Below are 18,762 nucleotides of genomic sequence, written 5' to 3' on the forward strand. Positions count from 1 at the left end.
GATGTTGATTTGTTGCATCAACCCTAGCACGTCATTTCTAAAGAGATATAGAAGCAGGCTAGCTAATCCCTTTATTCCTGCATAGTTGTGAGGTTGCAAGCCACATAGGGCATATTACAAAGAACTCATGCATCAGACAATGAAACTTTATTACACAAGTGACTTGCTGAAAAAAAAAAAAGACTTATAAAAACCTAGAGCAAGATGTTTTAGTATAATGTGAGCTCAATAGATACTCTACTGTAGAGATAGATGGATGATGGTCCACACAGGTGTGTGTGTGTGTGTGTATGTGTGTGAGTGTGTGTGTGTCTGAGTGTGTGTGGTGTGACGTGCCTATATCCTCAGGTCAGCAATGCTAGTTGCTGTTCTCAGAACGGTGAGAGAATGAAGCAAGGGATTCAGATTGTTCTGACCCCAACATTCCTGGAATACCGATCTCAGTAGGGGGACTGAGGCCACTTCTAGTGGCCCTTCTTCCCACTAATACACACGCACGCACGCACGCACGCACACACACACACACACACACACACACACACACACACACACACACACTATTGACAACCATAACTAACCCTGACCCTATTACTAACCCTTACTGTGTAATCTTGTTTAACTCTATGTTAGAAAACATAAAGCAGCACACAGGATCGTCACAAACATAGCGATGTAGGACTTGAGTTCTTGGAGTATATTTGTTGTTCTGTTTGGTTTACTTTAATAGAAGAACAGCTCTTCTTCTCTCTTTGTCTGGTCTAAAAGCTGTATAAGGAGAACCAAACCTGTCCAGAAAAAACAATATTTGACTTTCATTCAGTGATTGCTCGGTGATACTTGCCAACTGGACCAGCCAGACAAAGCACATTGTGAGGTGTGCCAGTTTTAATGGAATATGAACTGTGTGTGGTGTGTGTGCACACAGGTTTAGCATGAGTGGGAATTTGTTTCTACGTCATTCCAGTTTTCCAAGCAAGATGCTGAATCTATATTTGGAATCAAGCCTTCCCTGGGTGTGACTATTTAGTTTGTTTTGGTATGTGTGGTATGTCATCCATCAGGCCACCTCTTCATCATAACTGATAACTAAATATCTATATAGTATACAAATCTGATTTTGATTGCTGGTGTCACAAACAAAACACTCCGCCATGATGTAACAAATAACCTTTATTATTTACCATCCCACCATCAGCTGAATCCGACACTCACTTCGTCGTGAAGCATATCCGTAAACCGGTAGTTGTGTCAACATGCACACAGCTGCATATTTGGCAGGAAGGTTCGTGCCAAAGTCCTCACCCACTGTATCACCTGGTATACATACTGTGGAATACTGTATTCATGAAGATAATGATTCAAATTGTGGTGTGTTCATTGTAAAGGAGGGTTGTTGAACTATGCATCGTCAAGGTGAGGAATGACTTCCCTAGTGCTGAATGACAGCAGAGTCGTTCCAAACAGAACTAAGGGAGGGAGGTAGAGGAGGTGACATACCGCTCATGTCTCTGACTCTTACTTTCAGTAAGGCTGTGTCATAGACACATATAGTACAACAAACACAGCTTTGAACCGTGAACCATTGGTTTAATAATTAATATTCAACACATTTCATTACTGAAAAGGTCTCTTTGTCCAGTCGTAATACTTGATGTGATGTGTGCACTTTAGGCTCTAATGGTGAGTTTAGAACGCACTTTGTTGCGACATACTATCTTTGAGACGTAACTGCACTCGACTAGCATGAATACTGAAAAATAATATGAGGATAACATCTAGTATTGGATTGTGTTGGGATCCTGTCTACTCTGCACTCTGTGTCCAGGGGTTGTTGATAGAGAGGTGGCGCCTGTAGCTTGGGGTTTCTGTATTGACTGCATCACCTTTACGTTGCCTTGGAAGAACACACCTAAATGACGAGATGTAATGTAAACATAGTCTGCTCTACAGTCTGTGTCTACGCCAGACACAGAGCAGTGGTGCTGGTTGTGTGGGATCAAGTCAAGACGACGCAGAAATGGCGTGACCGAGCCTGGGGTGTGTGTGTGTGTGTGTGTGTGTGTGTGTGTGTGTGTGTGTGTGTGTGACTCACTTTTCCCAGACGTGTAAAGTCTAGGCAGCTGTATATCGGGGGCGACACCTGACACGTACCTCTGAAATATCTGTCTTACTATCAAATCCCATAACAATCTGCTGGCTCATAGGCTTATGCTCGTCTGTCTGAGTGGGACACAGGCACAGTGACGCAAACATGACGTAAACATGTCATTATATGTCTGACTCGACCAGGTGTACTGATATGACGTATAGTGTATTTCATCGTCGCAGCTCACAGAATAGTCCACATACTAAAGAGTGAGTTAACTAACTTCACTAACTCAATGGTACATATCTATTATATATGGGCCTAAATATAGTATATTGTTTATTGTTATTTCCATTCATTACATCATTCCTTGTGAGTCATGCTCAGCTGTTGTTCTCTGTTAAGTAGCCATTCAGACCATTACATCGTTATCCAATTTGTTGATGTCTAGTCTCGTTGATTTAATCTACCGTTTCCCATGAACTTGATTTAAGAAGAACACAAAAAAAACGAATAGGCTCCATTTTGATCATTTATTGTATAAATGAACTGTCCACCTGGTTCCGTAGGACTATTTTGTCCCATTTTTTCAGGACGTCCTGTGGATGCGCTTAAGCCTGGCTTTACTTCCCCTTATTTGGCATTTCGGTCACGGATATGGGCGTGTCGATATGGGCCAGGGTTGGGAAGAGTTGTGGGCTGAAGTCACATTCCAAGCGGCGCGCTGACGTCGCGAGAGAATACGCTATTAATTCATTAGAAGAGGGGAGTGAACTAAACCAAAACCGTGCGCAGGAGACAGGTGGACGGATAACAGCCGCGGCCACTGTGGAGGAGAGAAGGACCGAAGGCTCTTTTTTTGTTAACTTGAAAACAAAGAGTGGGAAGACAACGCGGAAGTTCAAACAAAACGATATATTTTCTTTATTTATTTATCTATTTATTTGTTTACGTTATTTATTTTATTATATATCCGAAGATGAACCGAGTGACAAGAAGCATGGGTACGATCGAGGAAATTCGACAGGAAGACAAATCTGGGGTAAGGTTTAAACCAATTCAAATGCCTTAATGATAGTGTTACTTTACATGAATAAGTTATTATTTCGCATAATAAATTATTCGTACTGGTATATAAGATAGTGAGTGAGGGCAAACGACGCGCTCGCGTGTGTGTGTGTGTGTGTGTGTGTGTGTGTGTGTGTGTGTGTGTGTGTGTGTACACGTGCATAGCGCACTGGGTTACTATCAGATTTCCTTTGAAATGATTAAACGGAAGCAAACAATAAAGCCATACAATATATAAATTATTAATAAATTATATATATAGGCTATATATATATATATATATATATATATATAATTTATTTTACATGAGTGGTAAATATAGTGGTATTTATATATGTATATATATATATATATATATATATATATATATATATATATATATATATATATATATATATATATATATATATATATATAATATATAGACATTTATAATTACTTGGTTGGGGAAACCCAAGCTGCAATTTGAATGCATTCAGAAGCTTTGGTCAGTGCAGCTTGTGCTGCTGCCTGCTGATCTGTATTGTCCGTCTCATGCTGCGCGTCCTGACAGAGGTCCTCAGGCTTAACTCTTCACCGGCCCCTAGCTCCTCTGTGGGGCTTTGGCTTCGGTCCAAACTGATTACAGTATTAGCCTGTGACTCCCGACACAGATGCAGCACACGCACATGATGCACGGTGCAGCGCAGCATTAGCCCAGATAACATCTGTCACCGGGGCCTTCAGCACGGGGCTTACAGGCGTGGTTGTGACAAGTTAGAGAAGGCTAACTAACGGAATGGGCTTAGGACCGCCCGCTGCAGTACGCTACCCCCTGCACCATCTGTGGGACGGGGTAAACCTGGAGTTAAACCTGGAGTTAAACCTGGAGTTAAACCCAGACTTCCCTCACAGGGACTCAGTCGTCTGGATGTGTGCGTGCCTGCAGTGTGGCACCCTATTATCTCCTGCTCTAGAGGGTTAATCATTCACCTGCTCTGGAAAAGCCTATCTGTTCATTGGCCATCATGTTGATGCCGTTGCCATGCAACATGGCACTTTCACCTGATCACCCCCCTGGCTGGGTCCACTATCTGCCTGTCAAGAAGACAATAACGGCTGACTAATGGATGTGGCGTAAAGTGACCATAAAAAATACGATCGGTGAGCTTAGTCTTTGTGTCTGAGAAGGAGAAGTGTGATGTAGGGAGTGAGCATGTGTGTCAGATGGGCTATCAGCAGTCCGCTGTTGTCTCAGCAGATTGTCAAACCTCCAGAAGGATCAAGGTTCGCACCTCACAGGCACCATGAAAGGATTCTGAAGAAGTCGGGATATTTCCTCGTCAATATTACATTATGGTGTAAGCAAACACCACATGACGCACTAAACCTATTAAAGAGTAAAAGTCATTCCCTTTCAAAGGTGTGACAATAATCGTTATTGCTCGTAAGGGTGACAAAACATTATCATGTCTAGAATTAAAATAGAATGGAACAAGGAATTATTGGTTATCCAGGTAAATCATAATGAAAAGAAAAACAACAAATATATATTGAATATATAAATGGACTTAATGCACAAATGTACAATGAAAGAATCTGTGTATAAGGAGAAGGTATGTGTTTTGTATCCGGACACGGTCCCAAGCTGCACACATTGAAAACAATCCTTTGGGCTTAGTTTCTGTTTGTGTTTTTTGAGTTACAAGACAAAGCAAGGTAACTGTTGTTCTGCCATCAAAACAAACAATGTTATCTAGTTACAGAGGGGGAGCTTTTGATAAAAGAAGAATTGGTGACATACTCAGCATTCAATTACACAAGAAAAAGGCTTGTGGCACATATTTCTCAGCCTCAAGTGGTTTTCCAGAATGTTAACACATAGAGCCGCATTCATCCTTCCAGACAGTGCAAGTGTCTGACCTTTGGCTAATGTCCCCCTGATCCTGAGAAGCAGTGTTAGTGTCACTGGTCGTAGAATGAGCCAAGCATACCATGCATCCATCTATGTCCAGAAATATACCAAACACTCTGTATCACAGCCAGGGTCATGAGTTGTATGACAGAACTCATTTGTTGGAAATTAAGCAATATTAATAGTAGTCAATATCTAATTTTACTAGTTGTGACCAACTGAAGAATGTGAGAAGAATCTCTGATGACTACGCTGACCTCCGTGACTCAAGGCCAGGGCTGTCACCTGATGAACATTGTGATACAGTGACGCAATCCCAGCAAAACCTCAAATTAACAACGCACACTTCCCTATCCGGCCATGGGTGGATCAGCAATGAGACGTTGTTTATTACAGTTAATAATTTAATCATTGAGCAGCCTTACTACGAATACAATCTGAGCATTCCCTGTACTGTCTCTGTTGAACATACTGTGAACTGCCAGCCGGGATCCAGCAGAGACTTGTGCACAGCTCGGCTCAGGAGCCTCTGACTCTGAGACTTGAGCCATTTTGACTTGAGATTTGTAGTGGCAATGTGTTTGTGTCTGCACAGATAAACACACACACACACACACACACACACACACACACACACACACACACACACACACACACACACACACACACACACACACACACACACTCATAAAAATGTTATGTAATGTTCTGTAATCATAAGCAACAGAGAATCATCTACTTTATGAAACTATGAACCCTGATGGCTGAACAACCACATTCTTAAACCTCATAAACTCATCGAGAACATGTTTGGCATCTGTGCTTGCCAATTCTACCTGCTGTCCAGTTAGCTAGAAAGTCAAGAACGGAGAGGCTGGCAGCCATCTTGAAGCCATGGAGAACAACATAGTGGAGAACAACAACTTTATGGTCCTGAGGCCTGGAGCCTGACGTCTAGTGACCACTGGTTCCCTCTCCCCATAGGTCCATCGGCGGGACTGGATGCACTTAGCATCAGATTACACCTGTTTTCCGGAATGTCACACAGTGAATTTATATGCTTTGTTCACAATCTTTTGTGTGCGTATGTATTTTGGACTGTGCGTGTGTGCGTGTGTGTGTGTGTGTGCACGCACGCCTGCATCTCTGTGGCCACGTATCACGGCTCACTTTGTGTGTGTACCCTGTGGATGTCTAGTATTACAGATTGTCTTTGAAGGAAGTAGAGACAGCAGTGTGTGTGTGTGTGTGTGTGTGTGTGTGTGTGTGTGTGTGTGTGTGTGTGTGTGTGTGTGTGTGTGTGTGTGTGTGTGTGCGTGCAGGTATTAGATAGAGAGAGAGAGAGAGAGAGAGAGAGAGAGAGAGAGAGAGAGAGAGAGAGAGAGAGAGAGAGAGAGAGAGAGAGAGAGAGAGAGAGAGAGCCTTGCGTGTGAGGATCCATATTGAAGCATGGATTAGGACAGCCTTTGTCCTCACGTTAAAGGGCCAGGGAACTGGTTTAAAATGGCATTCTTTCTTAACAACCACCTCAGTGTGCGGGGCCTGGACTCCCGGCCCGTCCCTTCAGCGCTCTATCCCTCTAGCGGTTACCCCTGGTCTCCATGAGCCAAACAGAGACAGCCATTATCGGTCATCCATGAAACAATGTGCCCTCATCCGCCTCTTACCTTTTGGGCGCCTCCTCCTGGCCCCTCCTCCACCGCCACAGCGCTCTGTGTCCTCCGCTCAGCGTGTTGACTCTTCTACACCAGCAGGTTGTACTTCACCTGGAACCAGCCTGCCATTTTATACCCCGCCTGCCATTTTACATACCGGCCCGGCAGTTGTTTTCTTCTTGTGTTACGCACAAAACAAACCTGTTTCTTTCCCCACATAAGGACACTAGTTCATATTGGTTTGAGAGCATACTTTACTTTACACAATGCAGGCTTTGAAAGGTATAAAGGCTGTGTTTTATGTGCTAAAAGCAAAGCAGCTGCCGTTTATTAACTATTAGTTACCGAAGGATAACGGGTTAAGAACAAAAATAATCCTTACCAGCCACAGTTGACATGCATGCACATACACACCGAGACAGCCATGACACTAATAGACACAAATCCCGACACAATGTTACGAGCAGTGACAGCAGACTAAGTGAGTGTGTCTCTGTGTCTCAGCATTTCATTTCTTTGTCAGCATGTCATGTCTGCTATGTGTGAGTGTACAGTCGCTAAACAGTGTTTAGGCTATAAATCCATCTTGTCACTGCAGAGCTGCAACAGGTCTTGCATGTCTGTAGGGCCATGGTGGAGACGGGGGGGCCCAGCCATGCAGAATGGGAGACACACAACGATACATTAGATATGCAGGATGGTAGGACGAAACTGCTATGTAATTGCCTCGACCATCCCATTCCTTGGAAAGGGAAGAATTTTCAGCGGACAAACACACACACACACACCCACCCACACCCACACACACACACACACACACACACACACACACCCCCCCCCACACACACACACACACACACACACACTCACATTTGTGTTTTGGTAATGACCGGCGTCCCTGTGCTGTGAGACACACCCAGTCACCGCCCCTATGTTCCAGTCATGGGGACCTCGGGGAAACCCTGCGCATGGGCCACTTACAGAGTGTGGATGCTTTGTGGGTCTGCATTGTTATTTTGTCCCCCCCCCCCCCCCCCCCCACCTCCTCCTCTATGTATTTTGTGTGCATGTGCCAGATACTCTACAGCTACTGTGAGACTTGGTTGCAATGGAAACGTTAAGTCTGGCTTGTGTTCAGACTTCCTGGACACTTTCCCAGAATCCCAGCCTGCGCCCAGAGTGGGCTGTGCACATCTGGGGAGGATCCCCTGAAAGCCCCTGATGACGCACACACGCTAAACCAAACAGTATGGCTCTTTTCTGAAAAAAAAGGACATAAGTTTCCCTTTTCCTCCATAACACGCTCTCCCACCCTGTCATTTGGAGCCTCACACTTCAACAGTGTCCTTCTCTCTTTCTCTCGGTCTCGGTCTCTTTCTCTTTCTCTTTCTCTCTCTCTCTCTCGGCCTCGGTCTCTCGCTCTCCCTGTCTCTCTCTCGTCCTGTGAGTATGACTCAGAGGCTCCTGCTATTTGAGTCCCGTCCAGTCGCCCTCACAGTCACAGAAGTCCTCCTCTCAAGTCGCTCCTCTTAGCCGTCTCTTTTGAGACTCGTTCTCATCGCTGCTTCCCTGCAGGAGGGTTGCAGGAGACTGCGCCTGACGCTGCTCGACCAGAGTCCATCGGTGAAGAGCCACGGGCAGCCCAGAGGGAAGGTAGGGACCACACACACACACACACACACACACACACACACACACACACACACACACACACACACACACACACACACACACACACACATATACACATACACATACACACACACACACACACACACACACACACACACACACACACACACACACACACACACACACATATACTCATACACAACAGTTTGTTAGAAATGGTAGAAATTAATAGTATGGTTTGCCATTAATTTTTATTTAAATGAAAGTTTTCTTTGACATTATATTTAATTTTTCCTTGAGAAATACAAATACACTTCTAAGTAAGAAAGGCGTGCCTCAGTCATTGTTAATGGTAATGTTCTGCCTGCATCGAATGGTCAAAGACAAGGACTGGGGCACACATTGTTCTTGTGTCATTTATCAAAGTTCTACTGGGAAGTACAATCAAACAGGTGTATTTCATTACACTAGAACAGCACGATTAGCAGGTGAGGAATATACTGCAGTGCAGATTTTTGTCACATAGATAGACCCACCCAAAGGAAAAACAGCACACACACACACACACACACACACACACACACAGAAAGACTGACACAAACATAAACAACTTTGAACACGTCACAGGCTTTCCGTTTGTTGCTGAATTCTGCTGAATTCCCACAACTCTGAAGGGACTGAGCGCCGTGTTGTATAACTACTGCCCCCTGCCCTCCCCCTCTCTCCCCCTGCCCTCCCCCCCATCTCCCCCTCTCTCCCCCTGCCCTCCCCCTCCCATCTCCCCCTGCCCTCCCCCTATCTCCCTCCCATATCCCCCTCCTCTCCCCCTGCCCTCCCCCTCTATCCCCCTGCCCTCCCCCTCTCTCCCCCTGCCCTCCCCCTCTCTCCCCCTGCCCTCCCCCTCTATCCCCCTGCCCTCCCCCTCTATCCCCCTGCCCTCCCCCTCTCTCCCCCTGCCCTCCCCTTCTCTCCGTCCCAGTGCGTGTCTCTGGGCCCCTCCCCCTTAACCCTCAATGGTTATGACTGGCTGCCAGTTCCACAGAAGTACCAGATGTTGATTGGTTGCTCAACATTACATAATGATGCAATGTAGTGTGTTCCTCTTATTATTATACACACATGCACACATGAACACACACACACACACACACACACACCATCATCATCTGGTCAAAGACTCCCCCAGCACCTTATCAAGCCGAGTCATGATCTCATGATGGATGAATGTGTTGAACTCCACCCACAGCCATCACGCAGCTCTGCATCTGCCACTCCCTAAACCCCTCTCCTCCCGCTCTCCAGCCAATCGGAAGAGCCTTCGCCCTTGTCCAACCGGCCTATGAGAATACCACTCCGAGCTCTGAGCCAATCAAACCTGTTGACGAGAAGGTTGAAGTGATAAAGGTATGGTGTAATCAAAACGATTACACTCACACTTAAGGATCAAAATGCATATTTTTTCTTTGTGCGATCATGTGTGCATGTGTTTGAGAAACGGAGAGAGAGAGAGCGAGCGAACGAGCGAGCCGTGGTAACGCGGGGTGTCTGTGTTCCAGGTGTACCTGGAGGCTCGTAAGGAGGAGCAGCAGAGACACCAGGAGAACCTGAACATGCTGTCGGAAGAGGTGTCTCACATCCAGGAGGTGAGGCCCCGTACAGGCAGACACTCCCTGGTTTATTTCCCTCTTTCTCCATCATTTGCGTGGCTGACGTGCGGGCCGTGCGTGCGTCTTGGTCCTTCTCTTCATGTGTTGGAGATGACGGGGGCAGACATTTGTATATTCAATGCGTTCACTGCCAGAATGTAAAACCCAATGAGACTCGATTTGAGTAGAGTCTACAGTGTACACTACAGTAGTGTCATCTTTAGAATACTCATGGCTGTTTCCCTCAGGTGAGATACTGCCTGAAGAACCTGCGGGAACAGATGGCGTCCAAGACCAAAGTAAGTCCTGGATATGTGAAGATCATTGTTCCCCCTGGCTCCTTATCTACAGCCCTCACCTTTATCCTCTCACCTCGTGGTTCTCTTCTGTCCATCCAGTTCTACTTCCCTGGACAGAAGAGCAGCAGCAGCAGCACGGGCAGAAAGAGCAGCCCAGTGGACCTCCAGGGCGGGGCCCGGAACGACCGCCAGGTGAGCTGGGCCCCACACGCACCACTGTGTGTGTGTGTGTGTGTGTGTGTGTGTGTGTGTGTGTGTGTGTGTGTGTGTGTGTGTTTTTCTGTGTGTGTGTGTGTGTGTGTGTGTGTGTGTGTGTGTGTGTAATGTTTGTGTGTGGGGGGGGGAGGTGCAGGTGGAGGGGGAGGGTGGGTTGTCTGGATAATATCAGGCTACCAGTGTAAACGCACAGTAGTACAATAGAATCCAGTCCACCCTCGCTCAGAGCAGTGCATCTATTGGAGAGTGTGAAGAAAGGGGTTACAATGACGGCAGTCTGGAAGAATGCATATTGCACCCCAGGGTGCGCATGAGAGGGAAAGGCTGTTCCAGAACAGGCTGTTCCTGCACGATTGTTAGCGGGAGTCTTGGGACACACTCCCTATTGTTCCCAGCATTCCACAGATGTTGTTTTTTGTCACCAAACAGCTTGGTCCGTTGTTCCTCTGCCAAGTGTGTTTAGCAGCTTGTGCTGTAAGCATGTCAACAGTATCATCATCATAAAGTTGTAGTGGAGTCCAGCCTCTTATCATAGTAGCATCTAGAATCACAACCATCATTTCCATCCAGAGCCAACTGCAGATTAGCTCAGTGAGTGATAGTAGGTAGGGCCCTAAGGGGCATGGCTATGGGCCAACTCTTCAACTGACACACATAAAAACATTCAAAACCCACTCTTTAGTGCATGTTGTGGATATATTCCTTCCTCTCTGTCTGTCTGTCTGTCTCGCTCCCTCTCTCTCTCTCTCTCTCTCTCTGTCTCTGTCTCTGTCTCTCTCTCTCTCTCTCTCTCTCTCTCTCTGTCTCTCTCTCTCTCTCTCTAACTCGCCCTCGTTCCTCTCTAGTTCCAGTAACTGGCTGGATTCCCCCTTCCCATTAGAGCATCAGTTTCGTTATGACCACACTTCATGTTAGGGGATCTCCTCCACCACTCACTCTGTTCCCTGGTCTCATTAGATACCATTAGATTAGATTACACTTTATTAACATCCTGCGGTGTGTGTGTGTGTGTGTGTGTGTGTGTGTGTCTCAGGAGGGAGATGAAGGTGAACGAGACAACATGAGGGAGGTCAGCAGACGTCTGTACGCACAGCTGCAGGACGCTGAGAGGAAACACCAGGAGGAGAGAGAGAGGCTTCAGGTAACACACACACACACACACACACACACACACACACACACACACACACAAACACTCTCACACACATAGACACACACACACACACACACACACACACACACACACACACACACACACACACAAACAAACACCCATGATCACATGTACAAAAAAACACACACACACACACACACACACACACACACACACACACACACACACACACGGTATTACAAAGGGTGTAACAGGATGAGCAAAAGCAGATTACACGGCAATGAAGCACAAAATGCCAGGCTGACAGTGACATTGAGAGACGTGTGTGTATCACGTCTCCCCCTCTGGCAGGCGGAGGGCAGGGAGCTGCAGCAGCGTCTGGGCGAGCAGACGGACAAACTGCAGCAGGCGGAGGAGGACGGGGAGAGGAGGGACGTGCGTCTGGAGGACCTGCAGAGGCTGCTGGGGGGCATGGAGCTAGAGAGCGCCTCCCTGAGGGACTCCATCCGGGGCCGCGAGGAGGAGCTGCGCCGCGTGAGGGAGGAGGGCCAGAGGGACGGGAGGAGGTGAGGAGCAGGAGGGAGGAGGGCCAGAGGGACGGGAGGAGGTGAGGAGCAGGAGGGAGGAGGGCCAGAGGGACGGGAGGAGGTGAGGAGCAGGAGGGAGGAGGGCCAGAGGGACGGGAGGAGGTGAGGAGCAGGAGGGAGGAGGGCCAGAGGGACGGGAGGAGGTGAGGAGCAGGAGGGAGGAGGGCCAGAGGGACGGGAGGAGGTGAGGAGCAGGAGGGAGGAGGGCCAGAGGGACGGGAGGAGGTGAGGAGCAGGAGGGAGGAGGGCCAGAGGGACGGGAGGAGGTGAGGAGCAGGAGGGAGGAGGGCCAGAGGGACGGGAGGAGGTGAGGAGCAGGAGGGAGGAGGGCCAGAGGGACGGGAGGAGGTGAGGAGCACAGGGTCCTCAGCATGCTCTGTTTTGTCTTATTTACTTATGTTTCTACTTAACTCAAGATCCCATGCAATCAATACATCAAGAAATTAACATCAATATCACAAGAATGACCGGTAGTGTAACCACAGTGCGTGTGTGTGTCTGTGTGTGTGTGTGTGTGTGTGTGTGTGTGTGTGTGTGTGTGTGTGTGTGTGCGTGTCTGTGTCTGTGTGTGTGTGTGTGTGTGTGTGTGTGTGTGTGTGTGTGTGTGTGTGTGTTGTGTAGGGCTGAGCAGTTGGAGAAAGAGGTGGCCGTCCTGAAGGAGAAGATACACCATCTGGATGACATGCTGAAGTGCCAGCAAAGGAAAGTGCGACACATGATTGAGCAGGTACGGTTTCAGTGTGTAAAATTCACGTACCCTCTATCTCTGTTTGCTCAGGGATTACGGACTGAACGTGTGTGTGTGTGTGTGCGTGTTTCAACCACAGCTCCAGAACTCCCGCATGCTGATCCAGGAGCGAGAGCGCGTCATCAAACAGCTGGAGGAGAAGGTGGCGTTCCTGGAAGCAGAGGTGAGATACCGATATTGATAAAAGAGGAGGACCCTGTTGTCAGCCATGGCTCTTTTAAGAACTGCAAACAGGGCCCTCGTGCAAACTGTTGTGAGACGTATAAGGACCTCTAGACACCCTGTGCCGTACTTATTATTTATATGTATCTGCAATACACCGCCGCCCCATGTCTGTTCCCTTGTTCAGACATGTGTACATTAAACATTGTTTTCTGCTGTTTTATTCACATTTGGATATTTATTTGTTGTTGATTTGTTTTATTTATTCAAATCAAAATGCATGTGACTAGTTAACCTTTAAAATGGACTCTGTTGTGATTATTAAATGTGAATCCACCTTTGGTCCTGTGCTGGGTCTAGAACCGGGAGATGCATGACCAGATGGATTACTTCCTGGGAGAGCAAAGGTCAAATGCATATCTCTCAACAGAACACAACTCCAGGATAGTATACAGGTTAGCTCACGCTCACATTTTTACCCTAAATTAACTCACTAACACACACACACACACACACACACACACACACACACACACACACACACACACACATTGACATTGGCAAACATAACTCTATAATTGTATTATTTTAATTCATTCTACAATTCTTAAAACAACATATTATATTTCCCCCCCCCAACAGCAAGCCCATCAAGCCAACCACTTCATCCAGCAAACCACTGCCCTTCATGAAAATCATCGAGATCAGGTCCTGAATGCGGAGGGTTCATCAAAATCATGAAGATCAGAGGCTGAATGCAGAGGGTACTGAGTGAAGGAGAACCAATGGGTTCACAGCAGCTAACAAACGCCTAACAACTGATAACGCCCTCTATGCCCCTCACACTAGTGCCCGTAATATTACAACATCAGTACATACACCAAACACACACACTCTCATGCGCTCTGGGCGACAGGGTGAGACTGATTGGAATAGGTACAAAATGTCGGTTCAGTGTTCTTCTGTTAAATATCTGTTCTGTATTAACGGTCTTGCATTAGACTGAATATGTTTATTTCATTGTTCTCTTGGTTGAGACATTTTTGTTTTTGTTGTTGTGCACAAAGAATGAAGGATCTGTTGAAGAAAGGGGCGTGATGTGACACTGCAAAAGCACTTACATTCAACTGTTTAACTGCAGCATAGTGCAGACTCACATGTAGACATGTAGGTAGACCGGGGACCATGGGGCCTAGGTAGATATTGTATTGTTTTTTTTTTACACCAATAACTTAAGCCAATATTTGTCTACATGCAAGATCCTCCACACGACAACTCCTTTTGTAAGGAACTAGCGCCACTCGTAGGAGGGAGACGTGATCGTCTATGAAGTCCTTATGCGCTCACCTTACTGACCGTAGTCTGTAGCCTGAGGGAACCATCTCACTGTTGGACCTGTCTCCAATGTCTCCAATGTCTCCAATGCTGACCGACTCAAATGATCCAGCTCACCATTTTATTATTTTGATAGAAACCCTTTTAAAGCCCAACGCAAGGCACTTTATTGCATTGTTAGTAGTAAGCAGAAGTAAGATGACATTGACGCGCTAATTATCTGACTTTTAGCAAGAACATTTCAACTACTAAAGATTTGGTGATATTTGCAATCAAATTCCTGAAGTTTTCTATCAGAGCTGATGTATATGTATATATCTATACTTAGTTTTTATTTATGTGATTTCACTTCAGACTTCTAACAAATGTGACTGTGAGCATTTTCTCTTTATAAATATATTTATAGAAAAGACAGCTTTTGTAGTTTGTGATAGGACATTTTGTGTGCATTCTCTTTTACTTGTTATGTTTGATAAAATAAAAACAAATAAAAACGAATCCCATTGGCCTACTTCCTCAGTGCCGAGGACAGTGACTCTTAAGAGAGCACTCCCTCGTGTGGTCACTCCATGCTTTGCATTCTGAGACAGGCTCATTGTGGTCTGTTTAGTGCAACGATGACATGTCAGTCAATTGGTGTTTTGGGACCCAAGTTGTTGGGCTGACACAATTCAGGAAGGGGACTTGGAATATAAACTTTACAGTTGTTTTAATTAGCAGAGAAAGTATAGGAATATTCGCAAGCAGCAACTTCAGCATAGGGGAACGCAAGTATTTGGAAACACAATGTAACATTTCACAGTTCCTTTGCATATGGTACATGAGTATTTTTGTAAACCTTTATTAATTAAGCTTTAAGCACGACTTACATAATCACAACATAAATAATATATTCCTGTATACCATTTATTTGAACAGGATTCCCAAAGAAACCAATTAGTCAGTTGACAGTCCATATCTGAACACCAGTTTGACACATTGGTCTTCAAGCTCACACACACACACACACACACACACACACACACACACACACACACACACACACACACACACACACACACACACACACACACACACACACACACACACACACACACACACACACGAGATGCAGTATGCACATCGATAAAATTACGCTGTGAGAAGAGAATGAGAAGCATTTTATCTAAAAATAAATCATTGGCTTTGTTATGGCTTTTGAAATATTAACGCTAAGGGCAACACAAACACAGAATATGTCATTTGAATTGCAGCCAAGCTTTTTTTCAGAGTTTTGAAAAATATTGACAGTGACAGCAATTACACAGGGATATGCTGCTTTAAGTGCTTAAGTGTAACTGTCTACAGGCAATCCAGAGCAAGCAAGCTTTCATGAAGTTGCAACGGAACATTTCTGCAAGATTTTTGGATGCATTTAACACTGATTGTCTTATAGCATTGCATAATATTTTTGTTTGGCTAAATATTCATACACACCATCTATTCGGTTCACACATCATAACAATAATACTAAGTTAAGTTAATGTAAACAGAACCTTATCAGTGAACTGCAGTGCAACGTTTAGTTCAAACCAGGAGTGGTGTATTAATACTATAAGGCTGTATTAACACCATGAAGGGTCGCCCCCCCACAGTAGTTCACTAAGGCAGTAGTAATACCTTCCACCAAAGGTGCGCATCCTGTGTCTCCGTCTCCTGACCAATAGGCACTTTCATCTAAAAAGTAGCTCGCTACAACGTTGACCTCTGACCTCCCAGGGTCCGCCACAGGAGGGGTCAAACAGAGTTCCGTTCAGGGCACACTTTCCAGCGCGTTGTAGTTGTCCTTGAAGCTCTTCAGCTCCAGGAAGTGCTTGGGCAGCTTGCTGCGCTGCTGGTGGACCCCCGGCGCCATGTGGGCGCTGCTCTGGGTCGGGGGGTCAGAGTTCGTGGGCTCGGGGCTGTAGCTCAGGTCCCGTGCCGCAGACTGGTGGTCCAGGTTCAGAGTGCTGCAACTGGCAAAGGACTTCACACTGAGATGAAGACGAGAATGACACGGAAAATATAATGAAATTGAATGAATCCATGAGGGAGTACGGAGTTAGTGTAGGACGGCTGCGGTTACTCACACTGAGGCCAGTTCAGTAAGAGCCTCCTGGTATTTTAAATACTCTGCCTGGCCAAACTCCTGTGGAGGAGAACCACGGACACGGAGCAGAAAGGTGAGCGAGCACATGAAACGACATTCCCACCCAAAACACCCACACAATCCACAATGTCTGATGTGCAGTGAAGGAGCAGTGACCTCTGGGCCGTGGCGCGCACAGTTGTATCCCTCCAGCACCCTGTCGATGAGGGGCCGGTTGGTGCTGCAGAAGAAGGAGTGGGAGTTGCGCAGCTCCAGCAGCCAGGTCCTGAAGCGCTTCCCCGTCACGGCGGTGGACGTACCGCCCAGCTCATGGAAGGGGAAATCTACCCACCAATCAGAAAGCAACCATAAAGTGAGGGGACAGCAATGCATCACCGACACAAACCACTGGTGCATCTGAAGCAGGAAAGAACAACACTAGTGTGGATGAGAACGCCTCACCGGCATCTCTGATGGCATCCAGTGCCCTCATCCGGTAGATGTAGTCATAGCAACCTGCAACACACAAAGAGTGCTCTAGTAACATAGGATACACTGGAATAAGAACACAAAGAGGTTATTGGTCGCTACCCAGAGAGAGAGAGAGCGAGAGAGAGAGAGGATACTCACCATTTTGTCCTCTGTATTTTAGTCGCTCATCGTCAGGAGAAATCAGACGAGGTTCGAACTGAATTTTCTGTACTTTATTTAGTTTGGCGTCTATTTCCTGCCTCAGATCCTGTAATGCGCCACTTGTCAATACACACATTGTCAAACCAGCATTTAACCGGCATACTAACTACACATAGGGCTACATAATACGATGAATTAAAGGGATTATACATATAATATTACATAGTTAGACATGGTGGCGGTTGGCGTTACCTTTGGCGCGTTATGACCCAGAGGAACGTGCGGTCCTCTCCGAGTCTTCATAGCAAACCTCATGACTTGCCTCTTCACCAAGATGAACAGCAGAACAAACACCTCGAGGAAAAGCATGAAATAGGGTAGCAGTTTATGATTAAGTATCCAACATATTAACCCGGAGTGTAAATCTGTGTGATGATGCTGAGGGCAGCCAAGCATACGGGGTGTTACAGGTGAAGCCTTTAGGGAGCTGATTGGTAAAGGGACTGCATTTACACAGCTCGTTTCTAACCAGTGGACACTCAAATCACGTTACAATATTGTCTAACATTTACCCATTCATGCACACATTCACACACCACCGAGTCCACCACGCAAGGCGACAGCCGGCTCGTCGGGAGCAGTGCGGGTGTCTGGCTGCTCAGGGACACCTCGGCACCCAGCGAGGAGGAGCCGGGGATCGAACTGGCAACCTTCTGATTACAAGTTAACCCGTTCTACATCCTGAGGCACGTGGCGGTGCTATTGCAGATTACACTCATGAGATACCACAACTGCTTGTATGCACTCAAGATTGAAAACATGACTTGAACTTATTGTACGGATGGTTTCTGTCTGTGCACTTGTTTGACTCACCAGACTTCCATAGGCCATCACCAGCACTACGTTGACGCTGGACAGAGGCGAGTCAGGGCGCATTTTCAAATCCTTCCTTTAGATCTACAAACTTAAATAACCGCTATGCTTTCATATCAACCACGTTTAAAACAATGAAATGTTACTAAATTACAAAAACATCGCCCGACATCCGTTGTTGACATCCGGGGTAATCACGTGACACGTGCTACACTTCCGCGTCTCTGCTGCCACCTGCTGACCAAATACCACCCGAATCACTGCTGTGTGAATGACAATGACGAAGGATACCTTTCCAATTTGGCCCATACACTAACTAGGAATTATGTGTTTGCCGACAGCATTGGTTAATGGGGAAAATGAATATAGCTTACATTTCACCACCACTTCCCCCACTTTACATTAAATTGAATCCATTCTAGTCCAGCCTCCTCATATTCCTCTTGGATAATGATCATACTTGACTACTAACTTTTTGTCACTGTCACCCCTGGCTACCAATACAACTATCTTGTACCACAGGATGGCTGGAGCATGGGGTCTACACCCTGTGATAGTCTGACTTCAAAGACGTCATAGTTCTATGTAAACAAGGCATTGATTTGCATCTGCAACTGAAACAGAGAGCAGCATTCTTATGTCTGAAATACGGGTGGGTGTTTGAAGGGGCTGCTACAGAAGCACTTTGCTCTGCTTCCAATACTTAA

The 18,762-nt window shown here is 46.2% G+C and overlaps 2 protein-coding genes across 3 annotated transcripts; one reads left to right on the forward strand and one right to left on the reverse strand.

Moving 5' to 3' along the window:
* Nucleotides 1-2,866: 2,866 nt before the first annotated feature.
* Nucleotides 2,867-14,884, forward strand: tuft1a (tuftelin 1a). Its single transcript, XM_084472279.1, has 12 exons — nt 2,867-3,128; nt 8,279-8,356; nt 9,638-9,739; nt 9,892-9,978; nt 10,230-10,280; nt 10,380-10,472; nt 11,530-11,637; nt 11,962-12,176; nt 12,819-12,924; nt 13,025-13,108; nt 13,468-13,562; nt 13,750-14,884. The coding sequence occupies exons 1-12, from the start codon at nt 3,066-3,068 to the stop codon at nt 13,820-13,822; spliced, it is 1,155 nt and encodes a 384-aa protein (XP_084328405.1). The 5' UTR covers nt 2,867-3,065; the 3' UTR covers nt 13,823-14,884.
* A 674-nt stretch (nt 14,885-15,558) lies between these two features.
* On the reverse strand, nt 15,559-18,244 carry ltap1 (lipid transport auxiliary protein 1). 2 transcript variants are annotated; one of them, XM_084471314.1, is made up of 7 exons: nt 18,056-18,244; nt 17,435-17,536; nt 17,180-17,288; nt 17,012-17,065; nt 16,727-16,893; nt 16,551-16,609; nt 15,559-16,436 (listed from the first exon to the last, which is right to left on the reverse strand). In XM_084471314.1, the coding sequence occupies exons 1-7, from the start codon at nt 18,116-18,118 to the stop codon at nt 16,235-16,237; spliced, it is 756 nt and encodes a 251-aa protein (XP_084327440.1). In that variant the 5' UTR covers nt 18,119-18,244; the 3' UTR covers nt 15,559-16,234. The 2 variants fall into 2 exon arrangements, with proteins under 2 accessions (XP_084327440.1, XP_084327439.1); XM_084471313.1 differs by having other exon boundaries at nt 15,580-16,454.
* Nucleotides 18,245-18,762: the final 518 nt, after the last annotated feature.

The sequence above is a fragment of the Micromesistius poutassou genome (assembly GCF_964030765.1).
Source record: "Micromesistius poutassou genome assembly, chromosome: 8".
Taxonomy (NCBI): domain Eukaryota; kingdom Metazoa; phylum Chordata; class Actinopteri; order Gadiformes; family Gadidae; genus Micromesistius; species Micromesistius poutassou.

Excerpts from the sequence above, each read along its gene's own strand:
- ltap1 (XM_084471313.1), bottom strand. The coding sequence starts at position 18,118 with ATGCGCCCTGACTCGCCTCTGTCCAGCGTCAACGTAGTGCTGGTGATG. Across the intron at positions 17,537-18,055 it reads TGATGGCCTATGGAAGTCTG|GTGTTTGTTCTGCTGTTCAT; the intron begins GTGAGTCAAACA and ends CTTTTCCTCGAG. Across the intron at positions 17,289-17,434 it reads TGGGTCATAACGCGCCAAAG|GATCTGAGGCAGGAAATAGA; the intron begins GTAACGCCAACC and ends GGCGCATTACAG.
- tuft1a (XM_084472279.1), top strand. The coding sequence starts at position 3,066 with ATGAACCGAGTGACAAGAAGCATGGGTACGATCGAGGAAATTCGACAG. Across the intron at positions 11,638-11,961 it reads AGGAGAGAGAGAGGCTTCAG|GCGGAGGGCAGGGAGCTGCA; the intron begins GTAACACACACA and ends CCCCTCTGGCAG. Across the intron at positions 12,177-12,818 it reads GGCCAGAGGGACGGGAGGAG|GGCTGAGCAGTTGGAGAAAG; the intron begins GTGAGGAGCAGG and ends TGTGTTGTGTAG.